Source organism: Episyrphus balteatus, chromosome 4, assembly GCF_945859705.1.
Source record: "Episyrphus balteatus chromosome 4, idEpiBalt1.1, whole genome shotgun sequence".
NCBI lineage: Eukaryota > Metazoa > Arthropoda > Insecta > Diptera > Syrphidae > Episyrphus > Episyrphus balteatus.
The window spans coordinates 4,161,295-4,179,903 of NC_079137.1; the positions used below are offsets into that span (position 1 = coordinate 4,161,295).

Consider the following 18,609-nt stretch of genomic DNA (forward strand, 5'->3'; position numbering starts at 1 on the left):
CTCTTCTTCCCTTGGTTCACTCAATTGTTTTCATTTTGTTTTTCATCTATATAGCTTTCTGTAGGTAGAAGTACGTACGTTTCTACATATAAATATTTCGAAACAAGCAATGTGGACCAATCTACCTAACCTAACCTCACCAAACGAACCAACCCACACATATTATTATATATATATCTTCCCTCGTCCTTTTACCAATTCATCCATAATATAAATTGAAATAAGCTTTAACTTTTGAAGAGAGATCAGGTCCTTAAAGTCGTCCTTTTCTGTACGCATGTTCTTTAATATTAAATTTTACGTAAAATTTTTGTTTGTTTGTTGGTTGGGTTTTGTGCTTGCTTGTTGGTTGTTGTTGGGTAAAAGCCAGTGGGTTTGTTATTCGAAGAGAAGAAGAAGTTGTATATATCTGTGGGAGTTTATTTCACCTGTGAATCTGATCATCATCATTATCATCGGGGTACAACAATGTAATCCAAACAAAACAATAACACAAAAGTAGAAAATAAATTTATATATTTACAAAAGAAAAAGTTACTACAGAAATGGAGAAACATAGAAAAATAAAAAAAAAAAAACATAACATCGGATTTGTGAGAGTCGGTCAACCGGCTTCGGCTTTCAACATAAATACATTCAACCAACCATCATTATCATCTCGGCTGCTACCTTGGGAAAGTTCACTACAAACGTTATAAAATGATTGATGCATCAGAGAGTGTGAGGAGTATGCCAAACAGAGAAGGCAGGCAGGCAAAAGTAGAAAAAAGAAGGAGGAGGTAGAGTAACAGGGTTCAGCTCGAAATGATGATGATGGAAACGCACAGCATAAGCTTGAATCACTTGAAAGATAGGCAAATGATGTGTTCGCTCACTCTGCTCCTTGGTTGGATGATTATGATTATAATGATGATAATGATGAAGTTGACGATGATGATGATGATGATAGTGATGGTGTATAGCGCCAAGAGTTTGATTGCGCTGCTGATGATGGAGTGATTTGATGGTTCGGTTGTTTATATTCATGGAAATCGTCTTTGACGATCAGTACAACTATTGAGTGCGTGCATTGATCGTTGTCGATTATGTAAGATGGGGGGAGAGTGAGGAGTGATTTTTTTACTTTTGTTGTCTTCTTTTTGATTGACATTCGAAGTTTCATTGTCAAAATTTTTAGGAGTCATTGTGACACATGTTGTTGGTTAGGGTTGAAAGATATTGTCAATGCGTGAGTTTGTCAGTTGTAAATTTAAAAAAAAAAAAAAATTGTGAATAAAAGACATCGAATTGAAATAAGTTTGAGACTAGTTTTTGACTGGCCAACTGTCAAAAAATCCAGCTGAAAAGCCAAGTATTTTTCAGCAGGTGTTTCATATTCGAAAATATATGCCTCTTTCCTTTTATAAAGAATGTAGTTCCGCTTGCTTTTATTTATTATATTTTGTTGAATAATCACAAAAGATCTCTACTATGGACTTGCGTTGGGACACAGTTTCAAAATCCGACTAACAATATCGATTTCCTATTGCGAACCATCCAGATTTTTTTTTAATTCTTTCACATGTTTCTGACATTTCTAATCAACTATCTTTTTGTTATGTTGATACTTCTACATTACACTTGAAAATTACAACCGTTTTTCTGTTAATTTTTTAGCAAAACGACAATATCGAACTCTAATTGGGCGCCATTTTAAAATTTTCAGCTTACATTGAACCTTTTTAGTTGCTTGTTACAATATGTTTCAATATAATTTTGACAAAAGATCTAAAATCTGAGTTGGACTCACGTTGGGCGCCAATTCCCATTTTTAACTCGTATTTTCTTTATTACTTAAAATCAAAGTTTTTTTTTTCTAATTCAATGATAATCTTAAATATTAAAATCCACGTTGGGCGCCAGTTTAAAAAATAACCAATTTTAGACTTTCCTTGATTTCTTCTGTCAATTATTTAAATGGTATCCTATTTTTATAACATTTAAATGATTCTCATACTCAAAAGACAACAAAAAACAAAAACAAATTATAAAATAAGACTCACGTTGGGCGCCAAATAACAATCAAACTAATTCGTAACTTTCCTAATTTTCTTTTATCAATTATTTAAACTTAATTCCAATTTCATTGCATTCAAATGATCATTTTAATCATACACCATCCGTTGATCCTCCAACCATCCAACCACACATCTAAATTATCTTACCAATAAAAACCATTCAGCATCAGGTCACAACCTGATCATCTTTTTATATTTTCTACATCCTGCATCTTTTCATATGAAATATCGTACTACAACACATTTATCCAACACCACCTTCTACTAGATAGAACTGCTCCCTCATCCGCTTATTTATCGAACATACTGTACAAATCACGTCATCTTTTTGAGTCAGCTCTCAGCAGCGACACACAAAACGAGAACAAGCAACAACAAACAGCATACATTCGTTGGGTTGTTGTTCGTTCGATAGTTTTGTACGCTGCTGCCTATGCTGTGGATGATGTTGATGATGATAGAATCCCAGGCTAAAAACCCCTTAGAGATATTATGCTTGAAAGTCCATGCACATTTATATATCTTTATAAAATAAAAAAAAAAAAAAAAACGAATATATTTAGCAGAAAGTAGCAAGCAGCAACACACCACCATCAACCAACAGTAACAGTAACAACTAGCGCCAACATAAAAGTCACTCGATGTGTGGTGGAATAGAAAAAGAAATTTTCTTCAAATTGCATTTTCACATAATTTTAATCTTTACTCTATAATACCCCAGCAACAAACAACAACAACAAGAGTTCAGTCAGTCCAACTAAACCAGCCATCAGCCATCGAAAAGCTATTCATCCACCATTCAGTGTTAGAAGCTAGCTCCAGCTCAAAAACCTACCTTCATCGGTTTCGGTACCGACAACGACGACTACGAGCAACTGCAAGAAGAATATCAAAAAAATAACAACAACAAAAAACCTAACAACGAAGCACAACGAACGAACGAAACGACACACAGTGGTGTTTCGAGTGACGCCGCCACCGCCGCCGCCGCCATTGCCATCGCCATCACTTTGTCTTTACTGCTGCCGCTGCTGTTTCCATCTACATTGGAGCACTCTTACAATGATGATGTGCTGTTTCTGTTTCTGTACTTCGTACATTCGTTCGACGAACCAACCAGCCAGCCAGCTTCGCATCGACCCGAAGTCCCGAACCCATACGATTTGTAGTTGTTGTTGTTGTTGTTGCTTCTGCTACCTCCACTGTTCTACTCTACTCTACTCTGCTGCTGCCACACTGCCTGCCTCTGACTCTCTCTCTGCCTGCGCTGCTGTATTCTCTACTATACTCTGTGTATATCGAAATTGTATTAGTTTCTTTATGAATATAATCTTGAATGTGTGGTTGTTGTTCCCTTGCTTTTCGCTTGCTTGCGTCTGTTCTCTCTAAATTGCGCTGTCGGTGGAATTTCATCTACGAGGAATTCGACCTGGGCTGCCGAACAAATCGGAAATCGTTGCCGAAGTAACTTCGCCCATCAAACGAGTCAACACGAACAATCGTTCGTTTCAGTTCGTGCTGTATCAGGTCGATTTCCACAGTTTGTACATTTTATGTGGAAATACTTTGGTAAACGAACGAACGAAGTGATACACTATGTGTGCTATTGGCCTCTCTTTCGGTCGATGAGTGGTGTCTCTATCGCACTTCCTAGATGGCAATGGTAAACTGGCATCAGTGGTGGGTTTTATACTTGGGAACAAAAATACCGAAATGCCTTTCGTCGTCATCGTTGTTGTCGTTCGTCGTCGTTCGTTTCATAGTCATCGTCGTCGTCGACATTATTTTGCTGCCTGCTCTCGGTACCAACGATGTGCTCGTTCGTTTGGTAGTTGGTTGTTGGTAAAGTACAGTACAGCTTGGGTTTGGAAAATAATACCGAACCGAGAGCAAGCTACTAGCTAGAGCTAAACAACAGCAGCAGTAGAAAACAGCACCGAGATGTTGAAGTTGACGATGATAATGCTGTTGCTGTTTTGTTGGATGATGATGATAATAATGATGGCAATGATGATGAAGATGATGGCAATGGTGATGGGGAATGGGGATGAGAATGACGACTGGTGCTAATTTGGCGGTGTTTCCAGCCTTTGTGTGCTATTTTCTTGATTGCGATTTTGCCTCTGCGTCGTCAACTTTTATTATGCTGCTGCGCGTATAGAGTAGATTCAAGAAACAAAAATGTAATAATAATTTGATAGGTATACTGAACTTATAGTAGTTCTACTCGTTGTCGTTGTTGTCGACAAGAAAACAACCGGCTCTTGGTTGGTCTTGGTTGCATATCAAGCTTATAAGTATAGTTTCAAAATAACAAAGTTGTTTTTGTATTTGTCATCGTTGTTGTTGATGATTTTCTCCGCAATGAAGTTGTTCTGAATTTCCAAACTGCTGTGAAATGAAGTTGGCGCATGTATTTTATTTATTTTATTAACCCAACAACCTCAGAAAATCAATTCAAGGGAGCCTCCATTTAGTAGCAAAAAAAGGTTTAAGAAAAGTTCCTTTAAGCTTATTGTAGGTATATCCCACTTCTGAGACCACATTTCACTACCATGGAAAAATACCTACCTTACTCGTATGATTGGTATTCAATGTTCAATACTTATTATTAGACTTATCAATACGAGTATGTATGGCAATGATTCAGTCATTGATTACTCACTCAATGTACTGGCTGGTAGGTGTTTCATACTAACTTTATCGTCGTTGTCGTTACTTGCTGTTGTTCTCTGAGTTATCAGTACCTGTTTTTTTTATTTTGTTGGTTTTTTGATTGGAAATATTTGATAACAAAATTTTGCTGCCGCCACCAAGGTTTTTTTTATTTTTGCTCAGCTTTTTTCTGCTGAATTGATTTGCGGCATTTGCCTGTCTCAATGCCAATGTTCTTATCGGGAACTCAATACAAAAAAAAAAAAAGTTCCAAAAAAATTAATGGCTGCACTAGAAGGACTTGTAAGAGAAAAGCTGAATTCGCGAATTATTATTTTCCCTCTTTTATGTCTCTTGTCTATACAAGAGCCTTTCTGTTATACTCGATGATGACGGTGCATTGCAGTAAATGCAAAGGTTGGATAGGTTCCTAGGGTTTTTCTTCTTAGGTTATTTTTTTTTTTGTATTTTGAGAACAAAATATTTCTCAGGGATAGAGGATACAAGTTAAGTTGTATAACTTGATGGGGGGTTATTTAAGTCTTTAAGTCACGTTCTATCACAAGAGTTGTATGAAAGAGAGAAGCAGGTTGTTATGGTTATGTGGTTGCGCTGAAACTTCACCGAATGTATGGAAAGTTTTTGAGAGTGAATTTTTCGTTGAATTGGAAGAAGAAGTTTGCCTGTTGTCGTCTGTCTTTTTATTATGGGATGGATGCAAAAATATGTTGTGTGGTGGAATTTATTGGGATGACTTTTTCAAAACTAGGGCAAAAGTCTTTAATTGATGTGTTGCTGGTGCTACTCGATGATGTCGAGATGGAAAGGTTTTATGTTGAACCTTGAATTTAAGGTCAAATATGCATGTGCTTAGAAGAGTATATTTTTTTTAACTATTAACTTGACAGGAGGTTAAAAACTTGTATAAAAGTATGATCAGAATTTTTAGAAATTTATATAGGTTTGAGGATAAATAAAAATATTAATATCATTCTTTTAGATATTTAAGGTATTGTTCGATGATGATCGATCTTCCGGTTGGAACATTGGAAAATTTTTACCTAAGGAGCTGGCGATCTAAACCGGACAAGTTCATCTGATCATTATTTTTGTTTGATACTTTTTTTTTTTTTTTTTTTTTTTTGAGGTTCTATAGGGTTCATTATATCTTCTATATAATCAAAAAAAAAAAAAATATTGTACTAGAAGTTTATTTTGAACAAAATTTATTTGCATTTTCATTATTTTAATCATTTTAGATAATTTTATTGCAACAGGAGCTATTAAAAATGCACAGAAAGACGGTTTTGAGGTTCAAGAAAATGATGAGAAATGTGAGTCAAATGTAATAGATTTTGTATAAGATCATTTTTTTTTTTTTTTCAAAAAAAGAAAAAAAAAATCGATGTTTTTTTGTGTTGATAAATAAGCTTTTCACAGTCAAAATCGGATAGTGTAGATTTTTTTTAGAAAAAATTATAGAGCTCTAGCTAGATCGTAAACAGTTTATTGGCTATCTTGTAACAAAAAAAAATAAAAAGTATAAAATGGGCATATCCGGTTTTGATTTCAAATTTCTCAAAGAATTTTCCAGGGTATAATCCAATTGGTCTATTGTATTTTGTTTTATTTCAAAAAATTGTATCTCAAGTGTAAAGTTATAACTAATCCAAAAGAAACATTTTCACACTTTGCAATAAGTATAACCAAAAATCAACTGTCAATCTTCTATTCTAATGCAAAAATAGGTTAAAAGGTACCTGCTCAATCTTTGACCAAAAACTAATCGAATCCTTTTCTATTTCATCACGTCTCGTCTCGACAAGAAAAATCCTTTTTTTTGCCCTTTTATAAATGACACGAATTGCAATCCTTGTAAAATTCCTTCTAAAAATTGTAAAAACTCCGCCAAAGAACTCTGCTATCAATACATCATTTTCTATGAGTTATTTGAATGATACCATAAATTTATTTTCTACCAACTACCTGGACGAGCCTTTATTTTGTATCTTGTCTAGTATTTGTTGTTGCAGGAATGACCTCTTTTAGTTTAAAAATACCCAAATCATCTAAAAATCGGTCTGTGGAAAATTCTATATAAAAGAATCTCATTTAGGCAAATTCAGAAAAACAACCCTGACCCTTCGTTCTTTTCCTGGATTATATATTTTTTTTTTTTTGTATTTTTCATCATCAACAAAATTTCCGCCGACACAGTTTGTAGTTTTTTTTGTTGTTGTTGTTTTTGTTAACTAAGTATGGATGAGAGAGGCCTAAGAAAATCCCAAAAGATACCCAACTGTCTACCTAAAAATTGAATATTGAAAAGGTGAAGGGAACATTTTTATACAAGACGCACGAAGGCAAGCAAGAAAAGAAGATGAAGAAAAAGAAAAAAAAAAAAAACATTATCGCATCCGAAAGGCCATCAATAAAAATTGAAAAGGAAACGAAAAATTACAACCAAGAAGGGCGATAGCTATACCTCTATGCCTGCCTGCCAAGCCAGCCAGCCAGCAGTAAATGCATAAGAAAACCCCGATGGTAGTTTAGTTTAGATGAAGAAGAAGGTTTTGCCTTTCTTCATTATGGATACAAAAATAAAAATACAAAAAAAAAATATATATAAGAAATAAAGACAGAAACCGTCGGTCGGTCGCCCGTATAATATGGTATTTTGTGACGTTTGTATAGGACCATCGGGTTTGTTGGCTTGTCAGACTCTACACCAGGCAGAAATTTACTGCTATGTATAATAATATGCCCGGTGTGTATTTTTCTATCCCTATAAACTATTCGAAATAATATTGTCAACGTTGTCGTCGTTATAGTCTTTTACTACTTTTTTTTTTCGTTTTTGGGTTGGTTTTGTGACTTTGAAGGTTTTTTTTTTTTCTCTCTTTGAAAACTTGTGTGTGGGGGTCTTTATCCTTTCCTGAAAATATTTTTGTGATTTAAGGAGCTTTTTTTTTGAAGGTCGTGTTGAAGTTTCTCTGATTTTTTTTTTTGTTGTTTGCTGTTTTTTATTTAAAACTAAGGGTGGCTTTAAAAAAAGATTCTATTCTTTTGTCAAGGTCCTTTTCAAAATAATATGAAATGAACCGGAAATTCTTTAAAGGAAAGTATTTAAATTTTTAAGGTAAATCATAGACTTTCGAAGGATATTGACTTTAAAGGATTCTTTCCTTTAGTAACCTTTTTAAGATGTTTGGTTGGTCTGTTGTCATGGTTGTAATGTATTTTTATTTTTGAAAGAAACGTAGGTACCTTTGATTATTTTCTCAAGTTTGATTTTGGGAGCAACTTGTTCTGAAAATAGATCCTTCAAATTTGATCTTAGAGAAGAGTTCACGTGAATGTGGTTGTATTGAAACTTAGCAATCTCAGTTTGTTTTTCTTTACTTTGAAGCCGTTTATTCAAAATGTAGCTTCTGATCATCTGAAGTGTTGAGGATACCAAAATTGGTTTGTTTTTTGCTACGATCCTCCCGTTTCGCGCCATTCATTTTAAATATTTGTTTAGTTTTTTAATATAACCACAAATAAGGTTATTCTGTAATCCTCACGTTGGGCGCCATTATTTTTTATATTTCTTCTTGTATATTTTATACATATAAAAAAGTGGACTTCAGTTAAGGCCACTTTTATCGCTATCAACTTTCTCTCCAAGGCCAGTAATTAAGTGCACTCAATCATTACACTAATTCAACGACCTTGAAATTGTATAGGAATTCTTCTGACCCACCAAACAAATGTAATTATTCACAAAAAAAAAAAAAGAGAAACAACAACAATAACTGCACAGAGAGATAACCCACTAAATATAAAATGAATCATAATTTCATATACTACTCTCTTGACATACAAAACCAAATCAAATCCACTTGACGCAACAAATCAAAATCCCAGACATGCCGCCTCCTGATGTGCCCATCTTCATCGACATCAACATCAAACATCATCATCATCTCGTTTCGTCGATTCGATTTCATTCATAAATCGACATAATGGGAGAGTATTATATAGTAGGTACAAGCAAGAGTAATTCAACCCGAAAACAATGCATAAACTGTTTTTGCTGGCTGTTGTGCCATCAGCTGAGCGAGCAATGATGTATATTTTTATAAAGTTGTCCGTTCGTTTATTCGTACGTTTGTTTCACTTCACCATCATCGTCGTCATCGTCTCATTTCATATTTCTCTTTATATTTTCCTTAACCCCATTCTAAATGGTTGTTTACATTTTTTTTTTGTTTGTTCTTTATATATTTTATTATCATTATTTCTCATGGCACGTAGCATAGCACGCGTATTTGCTTTTTTTTTTTTTATTTTACTACACTACACTCTACCTGCTAGCTGGTGCTGCTACTACGACCCCTATAATTTTCAAAAAATATAATAATCAAAACAAACCCGATAGAAGAACAGACAAGAACTTAGTAAGTTTTCTGTGTTTTTGTTTTAAGTATCGTGAAGTGTGCCGCTGTTGGGCGCCATGTGCGAGTATTTTCTTCTCTTCCTGTCATCATCATTATTATCAAACATTATATAGTTTGTGTCGTCGTCGTCGTCTGGTGAATTTTGCATGTTCGCCATGCGTAGATGAAGCTTTTCCGCAAAAGAAAACCAAAATGAAAACGACCACATATTTGGATTCCTTCTAACATATATAAGTTTTCCTTAATAAAGACTATATCTTCTCGAATCCTTCCTCCCACTACTACACACATTTGTGACACGAGAAGCTTTGATTTTTGGCGTTTGTTTGGTCAATCAAAGTGCTACTATAAACATGTTCTTGTGCTTGGCTCCTTTTCGAGGCAGGAAAACCAATAAAATTAGGCAAAAACAAGTTGTTGGTGGAGGATAGAGAAAAGCTCGCATACTCTTCGCTCATTGCAAACTTGGTGCCGCCGACATGTGGGTTTCATTCATTCATTCATACAAATTCTATCCCCGTCTGTCTTTCTATCTATCTTCCATCAACACAAAACTGCTGAGTTCCTATATGCACATTCGAAAATCAAATCAAAAATCGATTTGACACAGAAAAGTTGATTGTGCCTTACGAGGCAAGTTTTTATTTTATTATTTTTTTTTATATCGTAAGACGCGACGTCGTTGTTTTTTTTTATTTTTTATTGAGGGGACCGGGACAAGAAGCAACAGCTTGGTAATGTATTTTATTTTATTTTTTTTTTTTCAAATGTAAATTCTTTTAAGATTCCTACTTCATGGATGGTTATATGGAGAAACCCATGATATGTGGGAAGATGAGTTATAAACATACACCCATGAATATATCGTTGCTGTGGGGAAAAAAGTCTCTTCAAAACGTTCTTACAAACAAACAAGAATAAAAAAAAAGCTGACTAGAAGAAAAATGACTGAAGAAATCAAGTCGTTCTTGGTTCTTTTGGCTGCGTTGCTATGTGTAGGTAGGTCGTTGGGGATTTCTTTGCGATGAGGTACCTTTTTTATTTTTTTTGAAGAAGTCAAACGGGCATATACAAAACTTATAAAAGAGAAAAAAAAAAAAATCTAAAGAAAGTAACGAGACGCATCGTACTCGTCGTCGTTGTTTGTTGGTTGCTCTGCTCTGTTGTCGACGTAAAGGCGCAACAGCAGGTTTTCAAGTTTCAAGCGGCTGTATTTCATAAAATCAAGAAAGAAAAAAAAAAATAAACAGAAATAAAATGCTTTGCTGCCAACAATCGCCAACGCCGCCGCCAAGTAGTAGCCAGCCACTTCCAGCTCTCTCATGGTTACCTTGGTGCTTTAATATCGTATTTTATTGTTGTTGTCGTAAGCTGGTTGTGCTGTTTGGCTTTGAAAAAGCCAACCGTAAAATATGCCTGGTTATATAGAAGTCGTCGTTGGTTTTTGTAGAGTCGCTTAACATCGTCGAGCACCTCACAGCCGTATAGCAAAAGTCAACATCATCAACTTTGATGACAACGAGCCCATTTCGAACGATCGCGCGCGTGCACCAGGCGCAAACCGAGCAACCATCCAAACGACCGAATAAAATCAACCAACCAACCGATTCAACGAACGATCTAAAAACCTGAGACGAAAGCTGCTTCGACGACGACGATGGCTATGGCGACGGTGACGACGGTCGGTGGTGGCGGCTTTGTCGTCGTTAATACAAAATGATGATGGCTGCGACGGAGGTTGTGGCGGCAGAGAGATGGAGGCAACGGCCGGGCCAGGCCAGTTCCCGTCGTCGTCGTCCATCGTCATCGTCGTTGTTCATTTTATTCAATCATTTGAGTGTTTTTTTTTTTTTGTATAAATATATTTTTGTAGCCTTTTATTCAACTTTGTGGCCCGTAGCAGCTACAAAACTCGCAATTCACTTGTGACTAGTTGCTTGGCTGGTTTCTTCATTCGATATTTCGTTTAGTTACCAGCAGCGCAGCTTTTTTTTTCGTTTATATTTTTTTTTTTTTACTTTGGTTTTGTATTTTTATATTTTGTTTTATGCCAGCAGCCGGAGAAAAAATGTTTTTAAAAATAAAATGTAGAAAAACACAACCGTATTGGCGTCATAGATATGGCTGTAGCCTTCTTTAAACAAAAAAAAAAAAAAACTTACGAAACTAAAAAAAAAAAATAAGGAAGAGTTCGAAAAAAAAAATTTATTTGGAATTTTGTTCCCAACCAGAAATAAAAAATCCCAAAATTATATATTTTTTTTTTATTGAAAAGAATATAGGGTGCATAGCTTTGTATTGTTTTTATAGACACTTTTATAGAATTAAGGTCATTCATTTCGTATGAAAAAAAAAAAAAACATTCGAAGATAGCTTCGACTTTATTTTAAGTTCAAATTCTTTAAGGAAAAGAGGTTACAAGGTTATATACAAAGTTTTTTGTTTTGCTTTCTGACTTGTTTTTTTTTAGATTCTAGAGTTTCTTGGGTCATTTATTTGGGAATGTAAATTTAACCGGGTTCTCTCGATTAGGTGTTTTGTTTATATTTTTGTCTTGGGTAGAATTAAGTTGAGTGGCATTTTGTCTGTTGTTTTTGTTTTACTGTTTGATTTGACTTATGATATGAGCGTGAAAAGAATTAGCAAGGTTATTTCGATTTCTTCCGAAATAAAGTTTAAATCAAGCTGTTTTCAAGTTTAAAGACTTTCATTGGGCGCCATTTATATTTTTTTTTAATTTGTTGGGCGCCATTCTTTATGAAAAGAAAGGTTTTTCAAACTTCATGCGAGAAATTTTGCGATAAGGACATAGAAACATAAAAAAGAAGACTCACATTGGGCGCCACTTTTATTCAGTTTTACCTTTGAAGTGTTATTGAAAGGATTAAATCGACATTTTCAGACTGTATGTTGAAAACTTAAATTTTTCAACTGTAAACTGATGATATAAACTCACGTTGGGCGCCATTTACTTATTCAACTCTCACCCCAAGCAAATGGAACTCTAAAAAATCTTTTATTCAAAGCAAATATCTACATAATTCATCTCTTATAAACGACTACTACACGTTGAATACCAAAAAAAAAAAATTATAATCCAATTCAAGCTCTTTAAGTCATAAATAAAACAATAAAAAAATAAAAATTCAACCCAAGGACACAACTTCACAAGTGGTGCTACTGGCACAACAAGTGTCCTAGTTTTATTTATTTATTATTCTTCGTCCCGTTTTTTTTGTTGTTGTGTTTTTATAATATGAGAGCCCCCATTACGTCACAAACGCAGTTCATCGACATTATTCATATACACATATACTCTACTGGTTACCATACGCTAATAAATTAAAATAAGATCCACCGTCGCCGACCCAAATTTCTCTTTTTTTTCCACCGATTCCAATTTTTTTTTTGTTTTTGGTTTGTTTGTTTTTGTTCCTTCATGAAAAACGTAATAATATAAGCCAAACAACAACAACACCAATAATAAACGACGGGCATCACAGCCACCAAGCAGCACCCACGACTGACTACAAACGACCTTCAAAAAGTTTGATTGTCCAGTTTTGTGTGGCGGGTTGGTGGTGGTGTGTACCACCATATTGTGTGGATATTCCCACTCATATTATTATAGTCATTTTGGTAGTCGTAGTCATCGTCGTCGTCGTGCAACAGCAGCCCCCCATTTAGGTATAATAAGTCTTTGCTCCTCGTCGTGGCGAGCCTGAGCCGTGCCCTCGTCACTTATAACGTTGTGCTGTGCTCGCTTGCTTAAATATAAATAATTCATTGCTGTTATACCCTTTCCTTTTGCCATTGTATACACCGTCTTCATTCTTCATAATACTGGAGGTTATTCTACTATGTCGATATACGGAAAACATTTATAAAACGATAGAAAGAGAGAGTGAGGAAATACAACCACACACAAAAAAAAAAGGGCTAAGCCTTCGTCCTTCAACATAGCAGTTCTTCAATTATCGTGAAAGCCCATATGGTTAATAGTAGTTCTTCCATTCAGATCTCGCGTCGGTATATTAGCCCACAACTAGCCACCCTACATTGCAAATGCATAAACGCCTATATCTTACACACATCTCGCATCATCTATCCCTTGTATGTGTATATTTTCAAGGAAATTCATTCACCCTTCAAAAAGGGAAACCTCTTTTTTTTTTCAATGCGAACATCATCATCATCCCTCTTAACGAATTTTTACCCTTGAAAATTGAATTTCGCTGCGAAACGTTCTACGACAACACACAACCCGTTTGCATTTACTTTTACCAAGCTAACTCTTTCATCTCTCCACTACTTCCTTGGTTCTCATATCCCCAAACGAACCAAAGGGAAAACCTTCAAAAGCAACAACAACAAAAAAAGAAGAAATACAAAAAAAAAAAAACCCATAAAACACCATCCGAGACGACTAAAAACCCTTTCGCTGCCGCTTTGCCTCTATTTGGAGAAGCCACCCTCACAACATTGTTTACCACGTGCGATGCGAAAGTGGCGTTGTGCACCCGCCGACGGCTGCATTCTACAGAATGACTCATGAAAAACAGTTGAAAACTTATACATCTACAATCTACATACCTATTACTGCTGGCTGTTTTTGTTGCTCTGCTTGCTGCTGCTGCTCTGTGCCAAACCGCCCGCATCCTGTTTCTATACTCTCTGTTTTCTGTCTGAATTTATTTTTGGTTGCTTGCAAATTTGCCCCCATCTCCGCCTTCTCCAAAAATAATACAAAAAAAAAAAAAAAAAAAAACTGCTCCTCGTATACACTCTTTGACTTTGCTCTCTGTTTACATTTATTCTTTTTAAACATCATTCGCCGAAAAGTGTAGTATCTCTTACCCCAAACGGTACAAACACACCAAAAAAAAAAAACAGAACAAACTTTCAAAGTTTCTATTTTTAACCCAATTAAAACATAAACACAAAGAGTACAGCAAGCAAAGCAACAACATAAAAATAAGAAAAAAAAAAAAAAAACGTTTTAAAATTTTGTGTCCAGACGCGATTATTGTGCTCGTGCAGAATTTCACCTCACTTCAGAGCTCACTTCTAATGATGATGATGTTGATGATGATAATAGCTACCTCTTCTGTTGAAGGTTCATTTGATCGCAAGATGGCCTTCTGTCACATCTCGCTGTCATCGTTTCAGGGATGAATGAATGGATGTTGATGATGATGATGGTGGTGCTTTGGCGACTGCTGTCACGCTTTCATTATTTAAGTTACTGACATACCCAACCAAACCTACTACTTTAGCGAAACTTATGAGTGTATCCCTTTTTTTTTGTGTAAATTTTCCATTGAATTGGTTTTCAAAAGGGATGAGCTTGGCCATCTGAATAGCGTTAAGTCTCTCCAGGAAGGAAGTCTCTATAGGTATCAGTTTGAAATATTGTTGACCAAAGAGAATTTGATGTTAAGAATTTTCGTGTTAGATGATGTTTTATATTTTGGTCTATGTGTTATGTCAATTGGAATGATTTTAATGGCTAATTAATGGTTGAATGTGTAGAAATAGAGATGGTGTAGTAAAAAATGTTTGTTTTTATTTGGATGTAAGTTCAGTGAATTCATGCCACAAGTGGTTTTTTTTTTTAATGAGCACTTTGAAGTTAAGTAGAGCAAGGCGCGTGATTTATGAAGTCAACATGGCAATATAAAGAATTTTTGAGTTCAAGGTTAATTGCTTTTGTCTGTGGGTGTTGTTTTTTTTTTTTTTACTGTTTTGTTAGATTTAATTTGAAAGAGGATAAGCTTTTGTAGTATTTACTGTTCTTTATTCTTCTCTTTACTGGGTTGAATTGAATTTTAGTTACCAAAAACTCAATAAAAAGAAAACAAATTTTTACGTTGGGCGCCATTCAAAAAAATAAACTTTATTTTTTGCAAGAATAAGTTAGTTCTGATAACAATTTAGGCAATTTTTCAATTGTTTTATCCAGTTCGCCTATAGTCAACAAATAAAAACTACTTTTTCTGCGTTGGGCGCCATTCGGAGCACAAAAAAATAGTGTACAGGCTTTTTTTAAGTATTATTCTTTATTGTTTTTATCCTGTATTAAAAAAGTCTGGTCACCTGTCACTTAAGTTCCCAATAATTAAATATCTAAACGAAATACCTACGTTGGGCGCCATTCAAAAAAATAGAAAATGCAAATTAAGAGATCTTCTTTAAAAAAATAAGACAAAAGACGTAACCTACAGTAATTTCTATTGAAAATGAACCACATATTGGCTTCACATTGGGCGCCATTCAATCAAAAAACTAACCATATGCCTAAAATTGCACTATTAACTCAAATTCAATAACATCAACACCTCTATCAACTCTTGTCATAAAAAAAAACAAAATCCCCCTAAACCAATTCACAACAGCTAGCAGTGCAGCGCTTACTCATTCGTAATAACTATCAGTTTCAAGACAAAAACAATCCACTTTCAGCAACTCGTGTCATCTACAAAAACACAACAACGCCGCAAAAAAAAAAAAAAAACTTTCAATAGAAAATATAAAATCTATGTGCAGAGAATTTTTATTGCATGACTGCGTATGACTCTACTCCATGTTATGATATATCTCACGTGAGTCATTCAAATGAAAGAAGACAAACAGGGAAAAAAACCCACAACGAATAGAATATATTCAAAGATTTGTGTCTGCGATATTTTGACATTTCTCTGTTATAACAAACAAATAATATTTGTTGCATCTCTTTATAAGATCAAAATATATATAAATAACATTTAAATTTTTTCCAAAAATAAAAAAAAAAAAACATTTTCCCCAATTTTTCTTTTTTCTAATCTTCAAAAATTACAAAATACAAAAAAAAAAAAAAAATTTATTTAGAACTGGAAGAATAATGCGAGAAACACACAAAAATAGATCGTGGGTCGCATTAAAATAATTGGAGTTTTTTTTTTTTTTTTTTCTTTTGTTTTTGTGATATTCCCCAAACTATAGGAGAATGTATAAGAAATGAAAATAAATTTGACATACAATTTAGGGTGGAAGAAAAGTGTAGGAGAAGAAGACAAAAAAAAATATATAGAAGTTTACCAAAATGATATCGAAGTCAGAAAGAAAAGGCCCCAAAATGTCGGCACCCGAAAATGAATGGATGGATTCTTCTGAACTTTCTACTTCTTTTTTTTTTTCTGTATTTCGTTGTCGTACACAAAAAAAAAACACACCCACCCAACATCAAAAAAAAAAAAAAAAATTATATACATGAGCCATCGTTGTGTAGTGTATAGCTTTTACTCTATCTATCTATGTGTTTGAGATGGAATGAAAATTTTTCCAGTCAACAAAGAAAAGCCAGTACACACTTAGCTTCTTCTAGAGTAGAATGGGGTCGAAGAAGATCTTCGAGCAAAAAAAAAAAAAAAAAAAAAAAAAAAAAAAAAATCAAACAACCTTAAGGAAAAACAGAGAATATGCCAAAATATAAGAAATGAAAAAAAAAAAAGAACAACCTTTGCTCGAAAATGATGACGGGACTTAATGCTCGAGCTCCGAGCACAAGCCCAAGTCCCAAACCCCATCCTGTCTTATTTCTTTTCTTAAGATCCATGAAATACAAAAAAAAAAAAAAAAAAAAATGAAAATATCTACGAATTGTCGTTTCTATAGAAAATCACTCCAACTGAAGAAGGATTTCCAATTTTTCTCTCTTCTAGAAAAAGGCAAAGGCAAAAAACTACCCAGAGAAGGACTCGACACGACTTGAACGAAGAACGACTAACGATGACAACGAACAAAAAAAAAAAAAAACCTTCCCTACTATAGTATATTTTTATCTAGGTATAGATTTTTTGCCTTTTTCCCTTAAAATCCGGAGTGGTATTAAAGGAAGAAAGGCAGCCGTAGAAAGAGTCCTTGTGTATCTCTCTACCTAAACCTATCAAGCATAGCCCACCCGTAGCTGTGTGTATTTATTATATCTATAGCGTTGGGAAATGTGTTTCCTTTTTTTTTTTTTTTATTATTTTTTTTTTTTTTCATTTTTATTTTTAGTGAGTTGCCTTCAGTTTTTCATCCTGCTGCTGTTTGGATGGAACTGGAGATGGGATTGAAGTAGAAAAAGAAAAACTCACCCTTATTGGCAACGAGAACTGTACTGTGAATATAAAACGTCGTAGTCGTCGTTCTCGTCGTCGACGTTCTATAGTCGAAGTCCTCTACATCGTCGTTGTCGCTTTCGTATTTTTTTTTTTGGTCCCATTTCAAGTTGTTGTATGTGTTTTTTTGTTGTATTTTCGCCCTGTGTTTGTACACTGGCATTGCTGCCAACCCTCTTTCAATTTAGTAAATGTATTTCGTAGCTCGGCGCCCTATTCCATTCGGCTGTTCTGTGCTTCCCTTCCATAGCAGAGTGGTTTGGTTCGGGTTCGGGTTTGGTATAACATGCGATGACTCTTCGTCGTCGTTCTCGTTCTCATCCTTATCGTCGGCGACTATCGTTTTACCCTCTATAGAGAGACACATGGGTACACATTCTACATTGTGGATTCTGACGGTATATGACTGTCGTTCTTATGAAAATGCTAAGGCATTAGATAGACGGGCGGGTTTGGAATTGGAAAGGGGGATTTGTGTCAGCCTCACCCTACTTTTTCTTTATTCTTTTTTTTTTTTCCATTTCGGAATGAACATTTGTGTGCTCTGTGGATAGAATACGACCTCGGTGTAGATCCTTTCACCGAATCTAGATGGAGGGTTGAAACAAACGTCGACGTCGTCGTTCTTCGTCGACTACGACGACGACGACGATGACTATGACTACGACGACAACGACACAAACCATCGTGTAGGATGATGGTGCTTTGTTGGATTTAGGACGGAATTGCTCATGGTATAGATGTTTAAATGGTGAGAGTAGATGGGGTTGTTTTTTTCGAAAGGGAGTTATATTTTTTTTTCTGTCTTCTTATTTTCTACTCTTCTGTACGATATTATGGGTTCGTCGTCCCCTGCCTCTTCAGGCTTTGAGTCGACTTGTACTTTAGGTAGGTAGAAGAAGAAGAATATCAGAGAGTGGATGGTATTAAAGAAAAAAAAAAAATTTACTCAACGAGGACACAAAAAAAAAATATATAAAATAAGAAAATAAAGTATAAGAAAAATGGGGATAGGAAGAGGGAACTTACTTTATTTTCTCTTGGTTATTTTTTTTTTTCATGCTTTTTTCATCCCCATTTGCTGCCACCCTTCTTTCTTAAATTCAGAATCTTTACTTATACCAAGAATATAGTACCCTGTCTTTTTCGTATTTTCGTTTTCATTCAGAGGAAGGAGGGAGGGTTTGGTTGAAGTCTCCTTCGATATTATATTTTTTTTTGCTTTTGCCTCGTTTATATTCTTGTTGGTTGGTGCTGGAGCTGCCATTGCTCCCACTGCCTTGCCTGCCTGCTTTGGTCGTCATCGTCTTC

General features: G+C 34.9%; 1 protein-coding gene across 9 annotated transcripts in view; it reads left to right on the top strand.

The window, feature by feature from the left end:
• The window catches only part of LOC129920042 (transcription factor mef2A), a 90,073-nt gene that overhangs the window by 67,210 nt on the left and 4,254 nt on the right, over window positions 1-18,609 (top strand). The window contains exon 2 of one of the 9 annotated variants that reach the window (XM_056001194.1): window positions 5,972-6,046. The exons of the other annotated variants lie outside the window; for them this stretch is intronic. Coding sequence (XP_055857169.1) covers window positions 5,972-6,046 — 75 coding nt within the window. The remainder of the gene's footprint in view (window positions 1-5,971; window positions 6,047-18,609) is intronic. 9 annotated transcript variants of the gene reach the window in all.